We start from the raw sequence: 17,114 nt of genomic DNA, 5'->3' as shown, positions 1-17,114 counted from the left end.
AGCGGCACAAGTGACCATTTGGGCTCCGCGCCCCCCATGCAGCGTGAGGAGTACGGAGCCCAAAAGGCCATTTGGGCTCCGCGATCCCCCAAGAGGCAGGAGAAGTGAAAGAGAGAGAGAGAGAAGAGAAGGCAGTAGGAGGAGAGAGAGCGAGAGAGAAAAAGAGACGGAACGAGAGACCGGAGTCTCAGGAGAGAAGACCGACGTGAAGGAGAGACCTGAAAATCCCGTCTTATGACGGGCTAATTGGCTAGTATAAAAATATTAACCATATAACCTATTCTATTAGTTACAAGGTTAACTAATCTGCGAGCACCATGGGACTACCAGCTCCTGCCCCATGACACAGCGGGCCCAGCCAGGTTGGAGCAGCCTCCCGTCCGCAGTGCAGCTGCTCTGGCCAGCAGGGATACAGATTAACCAGTTACTTGGTAAACATCATCCTTCCCAGTAAGGGTGATGGTAACCAGTTAACCGGTTACCTGTTTACATCCGTAATAGAAGTACCCAGTGCTTTTTTTGTGACGGTACTGCCCGGAACGGTGTACCATCACCTATTTTCCCAGCCTACAGAAAGGGAATGGGATTTCCCCCGCACGTACTGGCACCTGATTTCCTGGGGCGGCTATTTGGGATGCACAGCGTTTCTTTCTTCCGGCCCCCAGCATGGAGCTGTGGCTCTTAAAGGGGCCATGCCCGAATTTTGGCCCCCAGTGCGGGGTTGGTTTTTTTTTGGGTTTTTTTCCTCAACAAGTTTGCCCCAGAGTACCAGCACCATTTTTCTTGCAAAAAAAGTACTGGAAGTACCCAAAGGAAATCTATTCAACAGACTTACCAATCCCGCCTCTGTATATTTACATTTCACGTGGCAGGATGAACAGGTTTATTCTGTTCCTCAAGAACCACACCTCAGGAAACCTGGAGTCATAAGCCAGGATAGTTCTAGCCCCACCTGTTTGGCTTCCAGTTGGGCAGTGGTTTAAAGTCTCACCTAAAGGCCAGAAAACTCAACTGCCTGAGTTTTGCAGGTTAAAAAGGTACTTCTGAAGGGGGACATAAATCAACGTTACTGCAATTTAAAAATACAGCTCGCTTTCATCGTATGCCACCCAAAAAAAGAGTTTTCCTGAGAGGCTTGAGTGGGCTGTGCCTACAAAAGCTCAGGATACCATCTTCCTGTTTTATTAGTCTATAAAGTGCTACCAGACTATTTGTGTTTAAGTTCTTCCAGAAATGAGTTTGAGCTCTAAGCTGCATGCAAGCTCTTTAAACAAAGAAAACCATCCTCATCCATCATAACTTGAAACCAAAGAAAGGCAGGGTTGCGAGGGACCTCAAGAGGTCATCTAGTCCAGTCTCCTGTGTTGATGCTGAAGTCAGTATTAGGGATGTAAAAAATGAATAAAAATATCAACCATGTAACTGATGAAAATTCTATCAGTTACATGCTTAACTGCTCCGGGGGCTGTGGGCCCTGCAAGGCTGCTGGGGCTGCATCAGCTTATTGGTTAACCAGTTAAATTCTTACATCCCTAGTCAATATATATCAATTATAACCAATACCTAGCGAGGGTGAGGACTACTTTTTTATATCAAATATCCATGACTTCTGGAAATAACACATAATGCTTATAAAATTCATATACATTAATTCAGCCTCATAATGCCCGAGAGATAGGTAAGCACAATACCCATTCTAGAGATGGGGAAAGCGAGGCACAGTGATTCGCCTCAGAAAGACACATCAATGAATCAGCGACACAAAATGGACACTCAGAAATTCCTGACTTACAATCCTGTGCCCTAACCATACTACCCCTCAAGCACTGTCAGAACACTGGAGTAGTGATAGGACTAGCTAGGCACTTCTGTGGGTGTGAGATTTACACATAAGAGGTCACCTCACAGCCTGAAGATACAAAGTGGAGTTAATCTCGGAGTTAACAGCATTGACGGTTTAAATCATTTTAGCATCAGGGGCTTAATCCAAACCCCTCTGAAAACAGGATTTTCTCTTTCCAGCTGAAATACCACATCAGAATTTAATAGTAGTTTCCTGACTACAGCCAACTGCATGGACAAAACATGCTCAGAGCCAGCTGGAAATAAATCGTCAGTACAAAATGCTCACATGAAGGTCAGTCAGCCTTTGTAACCCTTCAGAACGTACTGGAGAGTTACAAATGGAGACTTTTTTGTCTCTTTTCTTCCACACCCACACCAGCAAACTCAAAAAAGCAGATTAATTGAGCAGGTCTTATATCAGCCTTCTGTTCATTTCACATTTATGAATATTCTTTGAACCAATGACTGATACTACTCGATCCCTACATGTACTGGACCTGATTCTCCAGGCTTTGTACCTCATGTGGTCATTTACATACATGCAGAGTATGTGAAACAAGATACCAAGTCACAACGGTAACTTGGCATGTTGTAAATAACTGAATAGGCCGAGGAGTGGGGAATCATGTCCATTAAATACATTTCAGAAAGAGGGTCAAGCTGTAACTGAAGTGGGAGGTTTGGCAATGTTAGCTACACAAGCTCAGAAAACTCCAAGACTCCACAAAGGCATTCCTAGGGCCAGATGCTTAGCTGGTGTAAACTGCGGTAACTCCACTGACTTCAATTAAGATACAATGATTTACACCAGTGAGGGTCTGGCCATTGGTTTTCAGGGACACATAATTGCTCTAAGGAGCTTTATATCTCATGAACTTCTATGGCAACACAATGAAGCCTGCCCAAATTTGCTACAATATATACTTTAAGAATTCCAAGAGAAAGATCAAAACTTCCATGCAATGTGTAATCCTCAGTATTTTAAAATATTTCTGGATTTTGCTGATCCCATTCAATAAAGTAAAGTACATGACACACACTAATACAAAGACTGCCAAGAAAGGGGCCTAAGAATACTTTTGGTTTGCCCTCAATTGATTTATAAGCAACAGTCATAAGAATTCTGCCAAGTATTCATTTAAAAAAAAACACCTAGCATTTTTAAGTCATACACAATGCTGAGCCAATTTTAATGCAGATACCCTATTCCTTCCAGTCTAAATCTGCACACACTGTATGGAGTATAATAGAACAAAAACCCATTATAACAGACACAGAATTTCAATACATAAGTTACAGCTCAGCTAAAGCAAATGGAATATTAAACAGTAACTTCCTTTATTTGATATGTTTGAAGTGTGTGTCTTCCACTTCTGAAGCCCTAAGATTGCACATGGAATGGAAGACAGGCATTGATTCAGAAAAGCATTTAATAATAATACCCAGTTCTTACACAGGATTTTTTAAATCAACAGATCTTAGAGCACTTTGACCGGGATTGGGGGGAGGAGGGGTGTTCAGTATCATTATACCCATTTTACAGATGGGGAAACTGAGGCAGAGATGTGAAACGCCTTGCCTATAGTCACCCAACAGGCCAGGAGAAATAGAGCACAGGTCTCCCAAGTCTCAGCCCATTAGTGAACACTGTCTTCTTAAGCAAGTACCTGATATCAATGGGAATTTAAGCATGTATTTAATTAAGTGTTTTGCCAATACAGATGTATTCCTGCATTGGGGCCAGAGGACAATAGCAACAGGAATCCATTGGTAATTAGAATCTACTCTGCCTGCAAGACAGAAATACCCCATTCAAATAGTGAGCTGGTCTTTTTCCTTTTGCACAGTTGTGTAATTTAATATGAACGATGAACCTACTTTGACACTGAAAATGTCACCTAGCTCCCCTCTTAGCCATAGCACTGACAGCAAAAGCACCACTATCATAAGCAGAATACAGCAACCAACTTCAGGTATAGTTCACCTTTGCATTTTTACAACCTATTAAATAGGCAGTTATTTTACTTTATATTTTCATGCTCTCTCATAGCAATAATGACCTCCAAACCTTGCATTTCCTGCCAGTTAATAACTGATTGGGTTAAAAGGCCAAACCTTCAGCTTGTCCAAGCCAGTCACAAATTGCCAAGAAATGCCTGACCCACAGGTCATTATTGCTTTAAAGCACACAATAGAAAAAACTAGGACATGTACAGTAGCATTGAAAGTCCACTTCATTTCAGAAAGGGCAAAGTATAGGTGGAAAAAGTTAAATTATATAAGCACATGAATCCGTGGAAGCATGGGTTTGAATACAGACCAAAGGACTGAGCTTGTATGTAGAAACAGCATCTTCCACAGTGAAATGCTAGATCAAGACTTTGGTCTGAACTGACTTTGTGCCAATGGAAAGCCCTATTGACTTCAGCAAGTTCCCACAAAGCACAGATGTCTGCCTGCATGGAGCACGTTGTAAGGGACCTTGGCATTTAGTCTCACTCCGTTATTAAAATGGTACTCTAGAATGACCATGCTAAAGAGTAGAAGGAAATGATCAGATGGGGGCGGGGTATTGCAACTCCTGTAAAAACAGTGGGATTGTTTGTGGCATTGGCAACAGGCATAGGCAATAGAAAGTTACAAGAAAATCACATGTGTTCTGAACAGTGCTAGCTCTCCGGTACTGGTTACACATATGGATGCTTGTGTGTCTCATTCCTGTATACCTGAAATCCTGGAGCATTATAATTCATCTGTCCTGCCAGACAGGAGTGTCTTGTACAAAGGAACCAAGTGTTAACTCAATGGAATTCACACCATAGAACAGGAACTTAAATGATGTTCAGCAATATTAGAATGATTACAAAGCATCTTCAGAGACAAAGCCACTCCCAACAGAAGTAACCCTGAGCAAACAAGGATTTAACACATGCATCTGCAGTTTCAGAACTAGTTTGGGGAGCATGCAAGTCTGAGGATTTCTAATGCTCACGAGATATACTGACTGCAACTGCCCTGCCAATGAACCTCAAGGTGTCAATCTCTCTGCTTTGCAACATGCAGTGTCTCTGGGGCATAGCCTGCCATCTGTGACAAACTCAATGATGAAACACTGTTAGGAGAAATCAAACTCAGCTTAAACTCTGTTCTAACCCAAATCTTCATCAGTCATTTTCCTTTGCCTCCAATGTACCACTTCCTCTGCAATTCCCTCCCCCCCCCCATAGGTATATACAAATCTTGACCCAACTGCTCCCCATGACTTATTTGAAGATCTCAAGTGGGGGGAGGGAAGCAGTCAATGTGATTTTAGTGGGGTTTTCGACACACCCACATGGAATTCTCATTAACAAATATATGGTCTAAGTGAAATTACTACAAGGTGGTTGCACAACTAGTTGAAAGACTGTGCTGTACTTGGGGAGCACTTATCAGTGGTTCGCTTTCAGATTGGGAGGGTGTGTCTCAAGGAGCGCTGCAGGAGTCAATCCTGCATTTGGTACAATTCAATATCGTTATTAATTACCTGAACAACAGAATGGCAAGAATGGTTGTAACATTTATAGGTGATGCCAAATCGGGATGGGCTTCAAGCACTTAGGAGGACAAAATCATAATTCAAAATGACGTTGACAAATTGGAGAGATGTTCTGAAATCATCAAAATGCAAAGTACCACACTTGGGAAGGCAAAAACCAAACACACAACTAACTACACAATGGGGAATAACTGGCAAGGTGGTACAGGAGGCCCCCGACCTGTAATGCGACTGGCTCCAGGGGAAGCGTCACAAGTAGGGGGCGTCGTAACTCGAACCCTCATTTACAATAGGCGCCGTGTGCCCTCGTAAATGCGGGCCGAGGACATAAGTCGGGGGGTTATGGCCCCTTCCACACTTACAAAAATGGTTGTCAGTGCGGGGGGAAGCGGGGGTCAGAACTTGGGCAGTCACAAGTCGGGGGCCTCCAGTAGTTTTAGTGAAAAGGATCCTGAGGCTACAATGGAACACAAACTGAACACAAGTCAGCAATGTGATACAGTTGTGAAAAAGGCTAATACACCCAAATAGGATATTAACAGGAGTGTCGTGACGAAGACATGAAGGTAATTGTCCTGTTCTTCTCTTCACTGATAAGGCCTCAGCAAGAATACAGGAAGTCCCCAACTTATGAATGGGTTGAGTTCCAAACATTCATTGGTAAATTGGTTGTTTGGAACTTGGAACATATCTACCCATAGAAACAATGTTATAAATGGTAGTTAGGTTTCTAAGCTTGCCCAAAAAACTCTATTTAACCCACAATGTAGCTGAAACACAATGTATTTGTAATGAAAAACAGTAAAAAAATATTTTTGTATTTAACCATGAATACTAGTGTTTAAGAAAAAACAGGTTTAAGTAGAGGAAGATGAGGAGGTAGTGGGAGATTCTGAAGGGCTCCTGCGGTCAGCCCCATGCCCCGATAGGTCAAACCCAGCCCCGCTTACCAGGAGGTGGCGAGTGGTATGAACAAAGGCCAGAGGACTCTGGAGGAGCAGTGAGCAGCCGTGCACGCTGGTGGCTGGAGAGCAGCTGGTGGCTGGAGAGAAGCTGCGGTTTCCCCTTCAAAGCACTGCTTCTCTCCAGCCTCTTGCTGGGTAGCCACCCCTACCTCCTCCGACCACCGCCTGTGCCTCTTGCCTGCTCCCTGGCTGCAGGTGAGCTTGTTTGTATGTGCGTAAGTCGGATGTTTGTAACTTGGGGAGTGCCTGTACATTCTGTCTGGCGCTGAGCACCACTCTTTGGGGATAAACTGAAGGAAGTCTAAAAGATAGCAACCAAAATAATAAAAGGTTTAGAAAACCTGACTCATGAGGAAAATGGCATGTTTATTCCTGAGAAAAGATGACTTGTGAGGGGGCTTCAAATATGATAAAGGTTTTTAGAAAAAAAAAAAAAAAAAAAAAGAGACTGTAAACCATTCTCCATACCCACTAAAGGCAGGTCAAAAAGTAATGGGCTTAATTGCAGCAAGGGAGATGTAGGTTAGACATTAAGAAGCAGTGCAGATGTACCCTTACAGACAGGACATCAGGCTCAAAGGACTATAAGATCCCAATCCTGCAAACTGTTCCTTAACTTTACACATGGCCAACCCTTTGGAAATCAACAGCATTACTCACACTCTTAAAGATAAGTGTGCAGATAAGTGTGTGCCAGATCAGCAGTCTGTTTCAGCAAGTTACACTTTCCGCAGGAGGTCAATGAGTAAAATCTCACACTCCACAATGCAGAAATCAAAGCCAAACACTGTGAAAAAGTTTGAAGTTTGATTTGGGGGGGGGAGGTGGGAGTAGGGTTTTTTTTTTTTTTTGGAGTTGCTTAAAATATTTTTTCCCCAAAACTGAAATTAGTTAAAATGTCCTGCTTCAGTTGACATGTATATAACCTTAAATACTCAGATCAAAAGCTTATGGGTTTTTTTTGTTTTAGCATTTATACATCTAGTCATCCTCTTACTTACATATGTGCCCTTCAGTTCTGTGGCTGCCTGCTGGTAAGATGGCATCATTCTCTTACAAACACCACACCCTGGTCATAAAGGGGAAAAAAAATACAAGGCAAATCATATACCAGTAATGACACTATTCATACGTTCTCATGGATGAAATCTAGCACATCAAACAGTGAAAGATTAAGTTTTCTGAAAAACAGCTTCAGATCTCAAAACCTTCTAAAGAACACCAAGATTAAAAAAACAAAATCGCTTATTATTCCTTACCTACTTTACTAAACCCCTGAGATTATTCAACATCTCTAAGAGAATTACTTTTTCCCATTTGTGCTTAATTTATCATTTATCCAGATCAGTCAATTTCGCTCTCAGTTTCACATTCTGATTCCAGTAGTAGTAGCACAGTAGTGGTGTATTTGGGGGCATGATAATTCATTCTTAAAATTCGGAACAGTTATCACTGATACTCCCCCTCCCCGAAATTTCACCAGAACATGTTTATTAAAATCTTATTTTCTTCCCTTGCCTCTTCATGTCAAGAAAAAAAAAAGCTACCTCTAAATTCTGGATCTAACAAGTTTTCAGCATCCCTTTAATGGAAACCACATGCATAGGCTTACAATTCAAGATTTGATCTTGTATTCCCTGGGCACTCAATATTCCTAATGAGCTGGGCTTTACCCTGCATTTAAAAAAAGTCATTTCAAGATCCATGTTCCAGGACCCAACCTTGCACTACAGTGCCAAAGCAAGCTGAGTCTGGCCCCTAATACGGAACCAATTAGAACACCTCTGATTCAACCCAGTTTAATAATTTTTAGGAATTAATGGAGACACCCTTTCTTAACAAATTAAGTGGACATTAAAAAACAGCTTGTGTTCATTTGATTACTTAGGAAAAGTGATAGTTCAAAGACGACCATTCAGGTGCCAGACAAGGCAGATTAGCTCACAAAAAAGGGAGAGAGAAGATGTGGGACTGGCATGTGCTAAAAAGCTGTATGTAAATAATGCTGTAGGAGGCTTAAGTAGATTAGCAATAAAGCACCTTGTAAGCAGCAGGTTTTTCTATTGCCAAGAAACTGAGATGGGAAAGAAGACCTGAGTAAGTTCTTCTGAGTCAGATGAAAGGGACTTTTATCTCTCTGACTCTAGGACTGCAATGTGGTAGTAATGAGCAACTGTCCTCCAGCCACCAGCTGGGAGGAAAAAAAGAATAAGCAGTAGCCTTGGGGGCTGGATGAGATCACCCCAAAAAGAGCTCAGTTAATGTTTCTGGGAGAAATTAGCAACAGCAATTCAGGTTTCCCCACAGCAGTGTGCCTCAACCCCAAGCAGGAGGGACATTCTCCAGGAGGGAAAGGAAAGAGGAACCAAATCTCTGTGGCTATTCCACCCGTGGTCTGAAATTGACTTAGGCGGAGATTAGTTCCAGGGCAGTGTCAGAAAAGTTTCATACTGCTCATGGCACACCATCCATTTCACTGAAGCCTGAACCGGCAACAACCACTCTCATGCAGTCTGCTGACCAGCCTGCCAACGGCACCACCTGTCAGCCACTTCCTCCCATAAGGTGTTTTCATTGTCCTATCACCCGCCTTGACATGTCTTGCTCTCTGCTTCAGACTCCTTCCAGAAGCCCTCTGACTGTCCTGCCTTCGAACCCACCTGAACCTTTTGCTCTCCTGGATTCTTTCCTAAAATCCAAGCACGCACTAGTGTCCTCTACCTTCAAAAATCCCACCTCTGCCCAACTCCCTTCTGCTCCTAACTCATGGGTCACACCATCTGCAACTGCTGCCTTGCGGACGTCACCTTCAACCCCATGCAGTATTGCCTCTACCACCTATCAGCGTGTTAGTTTATAGATGGTAGCTTATTTCAAACTCTTCCAAGTAATATTTGTCCTTACACAGATTTATCAGTGTAGCTTTGTCACCAGGACTCACTGTGTGTCAGGTATCTGATCCTGGCTAGGGTTTCTTTTAATACTGAGCAGTCACGGAGCTTTTTCTAGAAGAATACTAACAGTGATGAGATCACTTTGTAAATTTAATCAAGAGACCCAGTCAAAAACGTTATTTTGTCATCCTCATCATAAGCTACATCTTCTAGCTGTGTAGTCACATTTTCACTTCTGCACTTCTTTCACAACTGGTGCGGAGACCACCATGATTTGTGTATGCACACACCTCGATTGTGTTGTTCCTTCACATTCATTGACGGCGAATCAGGTCTCTGCCATTTACGTATTCCAGCATTTTGTCTGTATGCCTTACATCTGATTAAAAATTCATTCTATTTCCCTTCTTTCATTGTTCACTAACCCTTCCAGTTTGAAAGGCCGGTACTATAAATATCCTTCATTTGTGACAAAATAAAATCCACTTCCTGCAAGATTATTGCAGGGAGATGTAGTTATTTTAACACAACAAAGCAAGGGCCATCCAATTGCAAGTGACACCTAACTTGTCATCACAGCTACTACCAAGGCTAATGCAGTGGTGCCTTTCCATCTTGGATCATACACTCATGCACTTTCTACAGCTAGCAATGGCACTGAGCTTTGAAGAGCTGAAAAGCCTCTAGATTGCGGAATGGAATTGTAAGAGGCCACCAAATAGCAGCAGCATATCATTTGCATACCGTGATGTTCACAGTGTGACGCGGTCTCCAGGTGTTGACATGACATACACAGAACCTCACTGCAACACCCTGTCAAGGAGTCAAGCTGCAGCCATTTTGTGACTTCTTACAACTATACCTGACCCACATTTTCCAGAATGCTCTGAGGAACCCCAGCACCTTGGGTTTCAGTCACTGAGCACTACACGTTACATCACATATGCAGCTCTTCTTGACTCCTCTGCCCAAAACTAGACAGAACATATGACATTGATGCCAGAATCCTAGTCTCTTTTGGAGAGTCACTGCTCTAGTAGGACCAGCTCTCCATGGACTATGGGGACGGAGAGCACTGCAGAAAGTAAAGAAAAGCATGAACAGTATTCAGGTGCATCCATTATGCTATACAGGGCAGGAAAGTATGCGTGTTAACTCATATGCCCTTAACATACCAGACAGCCACAGAACATGAGAAAACCAGACAGGACTAGGAAGAAGAAAGTGATCTGAAAAAGCAGTGACTGAGACCACTGAGACCAGCACCAGCAGGCACTGGAAAGAGGCGAGACTTTTGTAAAGAAAAGGGAAACAAATTGAAGAAGAAGAAGAAGAAAAAAAGACTGCCCAGAAAAAGTGACTGAGTGGATGCCAGGGGAAGAGAGGCCAGAAAAAAAAAAACAGATGACAAATGCTAAGGGCAGTACAGTGAAAGGAAATGAATATTAGTCACTAAAGGGATAAATGGAGGAATAGACCACCACTGAGAGGAGAACACCTCTGGGAAGGAATAATGGTTGATCAGCCACAGGGGTAACAGGTTTATAGGAAATAACAGATCACTTACATGGGGCATAGAACATCATCAGAAGATGTCGGTCTTCTTTCTTTAGAAGCCTTCTGAATTCCTAAAGTAAAAACAAATAAAAACCGTTATCAGTACAACAGATAGATACATCAAGAAAGAACCATTTTTAATCACTGTTCAATTCTTAAAAAGCACATAATGTATTAAAGACATGTCTGCTTATGTAGGGGGGGGAATCTTGCAAAAAGCTAAAACTTGAATCAGTTCTCTCCATTCAGTCCAGCTTAGAAAGTGTTAATACAGATGACCATGGGACTCTCACTAAATACCGTACGAAAAATGTTCAGTGTAATTTCTACATCTTAACACTATCTGCCAACTCTCACTAGAAGCTTTTGGAAGCTACAGGATAATAGACCCATTTTCCTGCTTCATCCTCTGAAAGAAAACTACTCTGATTTCTTATTAAAGAGCTGGACTCGATTGGAAAAAATGACTTTAGCTTCCATTCCATGAAAGCCAAAGGCAGGCCATGAGAATAGATTTTTCAGTGCCAGGTGTGGTGGGGAAACCACATGAAGTTTTTAAATTGAATGTGACCCGAGGAGAGCTTGTAATGGAGAACAAAAAGGTGAACATTAAAAATTAATCTTCTTACAAAAACTGAATGTCAAAAAAGAACAGTTCCTTATCTCAAAAATGAAAGCTAGAAAAATGGAAAAGGCTCTGTATGAAACACCAGCTAAAGCTCAATCAATTAAAATTTTAAAATCAATAGACTAGAAAAGCATACAAAACACCAAACTGATCATTACTGGAGACAGCACAGTTACCATTATAACAACCCTTTCTTTTCGAAACCAGAAATATCATTTAATTCTACTTGCAGCCTACCCACTTCCTCTGAGGAAGGCTGGTATTGTGGTTACAGCACTAAGTGAGCACCGTGGAGATATGGTTTCACTTCCTGCCTTTGCCATAGGCTCCCCGCATGTACTCTGGCAAATCACTGACTGTCACTGTGTTTCACTATCAGGCTATAAAATGAGAACAGCACTGCTTTCTGCCAGCCTGCCTCTATCATCTTTATTGAGGCAAACTCCTCATGGCAAGGACTGGTCATTTACTGGGTGTACAGCACCTAGCGCAATGATGCTCTAGTCACAGTGGGGCTGTTGCAATTCCCCCAGCGATTTCACAATTCACTGTAAGGCAGTATTGTGCAGCAGAGATGGCATCAGTCTGGGTGTCAGGAGATCGGGCTTAAAAGCTAGTACCCCACCTGCACCGTCTCCCGCCTGCTGCTGCCTGCCCTTCTCCTCTCCTCCCCGTGCAGCTGCCTCTGTGGGAGGCGGGAGGGGGAGGTGGTGCCACAGAAACCGGCTCCCACACACACTGGATCCCGCCTTCCCCCACCCCCCAGCTGTTTCAGATACAGAGGAATGGGGGGGTAAAAGGGGGGGAAGGAACGGCATATAACCATTAGGATCATTGGTCAATCATGTAAACAGCTACACGTTGCCATCCCTCCTCTGTAGTTAATGTCATATGTGAACTTGTGAGAGCGACTTGTGCTTCAGTTTCTTCTTTTGAAAAGGAGAAAATGGTGCTTGCTCTCTTTTGTAAAGCCTTTACACACACAGTTCTTACAGACATTCAATACACACACATTAGGCATGTCGCCGAAGTACCTTTTCACTGTCGACATGCACAACATCTTTGGCAAGGGGATCCTCCTCCCACAACGGAGCTCCCTCCGGATCCTTTAGAAAGGCCACCACCGACTGCGATGAATGGAAAGAAAACAACGGGCTTTTCAATGCAACAGCAACGAGAACTAGGAGGGATCCCCTCCCAAAGTGTCACCTTTCCACTCAGCTGGCTTTTCATCTTCCCTTTCAGCAACAGCTACTGCCCTTCTGCCTGCTAGCTTTCGAGGCGATCAATACAGCCATTCCCTGTAATGCAGCGGAGGGGCCCTGGGCAGTGTTTCTGAACAAGGGCAGAAGGTGCTGAAGTTGGAATTGAGGGGCTGTTCAAAGGTACGGACTCCCTGCAGGACATGAATATCCCAGGACATGAGGGTCTGTATGGCTGATGGAGCCTCGGCAGAAAGAGGTAAGCACATGGGCAAGGTGAGGTTGCAGGATAGGGACGAGAATGTTCAACCCAGAGGAGGGGAACCTCTTTTGGGGTCGAGGGCCACTGACCGGTATTCCCTCTAAGCTCCAGTCAGTCAGCTCTATGCATGGAGCCCTGAGCCTCTGACTTGGTGGGACTGATTAATCACCTGTGATGCTGTGCAGCCACACAGCCTGGAGGAAACACTGCCACTGACCCACAGCAAAATCATTAGGGGACTGCACACAATTGAGGGGGGAAAAAACCCCAACACACCCTGATGTGGCCCCTGACGGAGAAGGAGAAAGATACTGCCCACATTCCCCACATACACCAGAGCCTGGGGGAAGGCTAGTACACTCTGTGTGCTCCAGCACCATAGTGGGGCAGCAGGGGGGCTGGAGAGCCAGCACCAGCTCCCAATCCTTGGGGGTCCTGAGGGCCAGATCCAGTCAAGCCAGGGCCCGCATATGGCCCCGGGCCTGAGGTTCCCCACTCTGGTTTAACCAGTTAATCGGTGGGGGGCAGGGGCTGCTCCTGTAGCGGGGAAGATGCTCCACCCAGCAGCAGGCAGGGAGAGGCTTCAGCTGGGCTCAAGCATCCTTCCCCCCCAAGCCACTCTTCCCTCTAACGAGTTAAAGGATATGTTTAACCGGTGAACCAATTCAATGGGATTTTACATCCCTGTCAGAGGCTACGATGCTGCAAGGATCCTCTGGGCCGCAGTAGTCTACTTCAGCAGGACTAGCTTCTGCGAAGCAGCTCCCCAGCTGCTCCCTCGCCTGGTGGGCTAGGATGCCTCCCCTGCATTCGGGCCAGATTCTCATTCCATTCAGGCATCTTGCATTGGAGATGTCTAGTGTTCTTACAGCCACCCACAGGTTAGCACGTGCTCCCCCGCTCACACCAAAGACTAGGCTTTAGACTTTCCACAAGGTGGCTGACATATGCTAACCTCTCCGCCCTCTGGTCTAGACAGGATCTCAGGGACGTTCTTACAAGCACTCTGTCTTCAGTGGGGCTGCCCACAGCTCAGACCAACCATCTGCTCACGAGGGGCAAAAAATTAATTTCTGGCTCCATCTGCAGTGGCTCTGACAAGCTCAGAGGAGGAAAAGACAGGGTCTGTGCGTTTTAGTTATTCAAATCAGCAGACAGGATTCTTACTACATGGAGGGAGCAGAGCTGCTGAGTAAGGAAGGGTCAGAACCTCAGAAGCAATACTGGGAGAAGCAACACACATTCCCACGGCGGTAAGAGAAATGGCCAGGCCATTTTCTAAAATAACTGTAGGACAGATGGCACTCAGGACAATAACCTCCCTGACCAATGCTGGAAGAGGGCTCTATAGCCTACGGGGAAGGTAGGGCAGGGGAAAGGGGGAGGGCGGGAGAGGGAGTATTCACCCGCAGTTAAGAATGATATATCAGCTTCTGTCCTTTTTTGGCATTGCCGGAGCTGTGCCTAGAGCTCAATTAAACACCAGGGAAAGTGTGTGTGTGTGTGTGGGAATCAACCTTTTAACTGCTAATGAGCATGATTTCAGGAATTCCCTTGTGACAAATTCAGCTGTGTAGAAACAGATGCCGTTAGAGGATGGTGGATTAAAGGGATTTTATTCATCCAGCCTCTCTCTAATCTTAAAAAAAAAAAAAGAAAAAGATGCCGTGTCATGTTTTCTGGCAGGGGAATGCAGCATATTGCCTTCCGCTTGTTCCGCTGCATGGTAGAACTTCCACATTTCCTGAGCATTTAACTAAAGTCTTTTCATCACAAGAGTGCAAAGCTTTCACAAAGGTTCCTGCACTCCCAGCTGAGGGTTGCAGAGCTGGTCAAGGTCTGCTCACCTTGTAGCACCACGGTGCCAGGGAGTTGGTAGCAAACCCGGTCATTAAAACACACTTTGATTCCTAGCACAGGCAAGGCCAAGCTGTGCTTTAACTATTTTCTCAAACCACACTAGAGCTTTGAACTGAACACAGACGTAGCATAGTTCAGGAACATGGTTTTGTCCACTCTGTACTGCAATATCAAATCACTAACATAGTGAATGCCAGGGAAATGGGGTAGGCTCAGAAGTTAAAATAGGAAAAGAATAAGTTAAAAATTACTTAGAAAAGTTAAGATATCAAGTCACCAGGGCCTGATGAAATGCATCCTAGAATACTCAAGGCGCTGATAGAGGAAGGATCTGAGCCATTAGCTATCATCTTTGAAAAGTCATGGAAGACAGGAAAGATTTCAGAAGACTGAAAAGGGGCAAATATAGTGCCCATCTATAAAAAGAGAGATAAGGACAACCTAAGAAACTACAGACCAGTCAGTTTAACTTCTGTGCCAGGAAAGATAATGGAGTAAATAATTAAGGAATCCATCTGCAAACATCTGGAACATAATAAGATAAGGAACAGTCAGCATAGATTTGTAAAGAACAAATCATGTCAAACTAACATGATAGCTTTCTTTGATATTATAACAAGCCTTGTGGACAAGGGGGGAAGCAGTAGACATGGTATACCCAGAGTTTAGTAAAGCATTGGATACAGTTTCGCATTACCTTCTTTACAAAAAAGTAGGGAAATTCAATGTAGATGGTCGGGTGCATAACTGGATGGACAATGTATAAGTCGGGTACATAATTGGATAGATAACTGTTCTCAGGGTACTCATCAATGGTTCACAGTCATGCTGGAAGGGCATAACAAGTGGGGTTTGGCAGGAGTGTGTTTTGGGACTGGCTCTATTCAATATCTTCATCAATGATTTAGATGATGGCATAGAGAGTATGCATATAAAGTTTGCAGATGGTACCAAGCTGGGAGGGGTTGCAAGTGCTTTGGAGGATAGGGTCATAATTCAAAATGATCAGGACAAACTGAAGAAATGGTCCGAGACAAATAGGATGAAGCTCTACAAGGAAAAAAATGCAAAATACTCCACTTACGAAGGAACAATCAGTTTCACACATACAGAATGGGAAGTGACTGTATAGGAAGGAGTACTGCAGAAAGGGATTTAGGGATCATAGTGGACCATGAGCTAAATATGAGTCAACAGCGTGACACTGTTGCAAAAAAAATCAAATATGATTCTGGGATGCATTAACCGGAGTGTTCTGAGTAAGACACAAGAAGTCATTCTTCCACTATATTCTGCGCTGATTAGGCCTCAATTGGAGTATTGTGTCCAGTTTTGGGCACCACATTTCAAAAAAGATGTGGAGAAATTGGAGAAGGTCCAGAGAAGAGCAACAAAATGATTAAAGGTCTAGAGAACATGATCTAAGAGGAAAGACTGAAGGAACTGGGTTTGTTTAGTTTGGAAAAGAGAAGACAGAGAGGACATGACAACAATTCTAGGATGGAACCAGGTACCCCAGCACAGTGGCAAGCCCTATTACAGGCTGGTTGCTAACTGGATATCTGATGGAATGTAAACTATAATGCATCAGGATGCTAATATGAGGCTTATTATCCTTTGGACTGGACATAAACCTTTCAGTTTTAAACATGGACTCGCTAGAGCCAACTTGATTCAGAGATAATAAAGATATTCAATTACTACTAAGGAGTATGGTCGTGGAACAAGGGAGCCGGACGGTTCCTAGATAACCCCTTTGCATATGCATTGAAGTGAGACACCCGCTCCTTGGTTTATCTTTGAGTTGCTTACTCATCTTTAGCAAACAGTGACCAGGGGATAGCAGGGCCATGCAATCCAGTCAAACAGGGTCAGGGGAGGCCCAAGAAAGATGCGCCAAGCAGGGCAGCAGGAGTGGGGAAAGCTCCCAGCAGAAGCCCACACCGTTTAGCAATGTACTTGCTCCACTCCCTAGTAACACGCATACCTTCAGGGACTTTTGCAGTTTACCTAAACCCATTGGCCAGGACTGCAGGTACATTTCTGCCTAGCTGCAGCATCATTTGTGAGGACTTTGGGCTGCTTAACGGCCACCCCCATGACCTTTATTAAACGGGGTGGCAAGACAAGTACCCTTGCCCAACAAGGACTGCAGGCAGGATAGCAGACCCCAACTGCTCCCTGCGGACCCTGGATTCTGCCCACTGCTCAGCTCAAAATCAGAAAACATAATTCCCCTTTAGAAATCCTAGTTTTCAAGGGAACATGCAGCAGTTGTAGGAAAGTCAGCTAATGATCATGGATCCCACAGGGACAGGTCATATAACCATCATGCATCGAGCCCTACAGGTTTGTTCAAGTCT

The 17,114-nt window shown here is 44.0% G+C and overlaps 1 protein-coding gene across 1 annotated transcript in view; it reads right to left on the bottom strand.

The window, feature by feature from the left end:
• Positions 1-17,114, bottom strand: part of PDIA5 (protein disulfide isomerase family A member 5) — a 148,370-nt gene that overhangs the window by 80,736 nt on the left and 50,520 nt on the right. The window contains exons 6-8 of the mRNA XM_075933121.2: positions 12,462-12,554; positions 10,810-10,870; positions 7,350-7,417 (exon numbers count right to left, since the gene is read on the bottom strand). Of these exons, the coding sequence (XP_075789236.2) occupies positions 7,350-7,417; positions 10,810-10,870; positions 12,462-12,554 (222 nt within the window). The remainder of the gene's footprint in view (positions 1-7,349; positions 7,418-10,809; positions 10,871-12,461; positions 12,555-17,114) is intronic.

This window comes from Pelodiscus sinensis, chromosome 7 (assembly GCF_052426305.1).
Source record: "Pelodiscus sinensis isolate ZL-2025 chromosome 7, ASM5242630v1, whole genome shotgun sequence".
Classification (NCBI taxonomy): Eukaryota; Metazoa; Chordata; order Testudines; family Trionychidae; genus Pelodiscus; species Pelodiscus sinensis.
The sequence above is the reverse complement of the archived record's forward strand: the minus strand, read 5'-3'. Positions and strand labels throughout refer to the sequence as shown.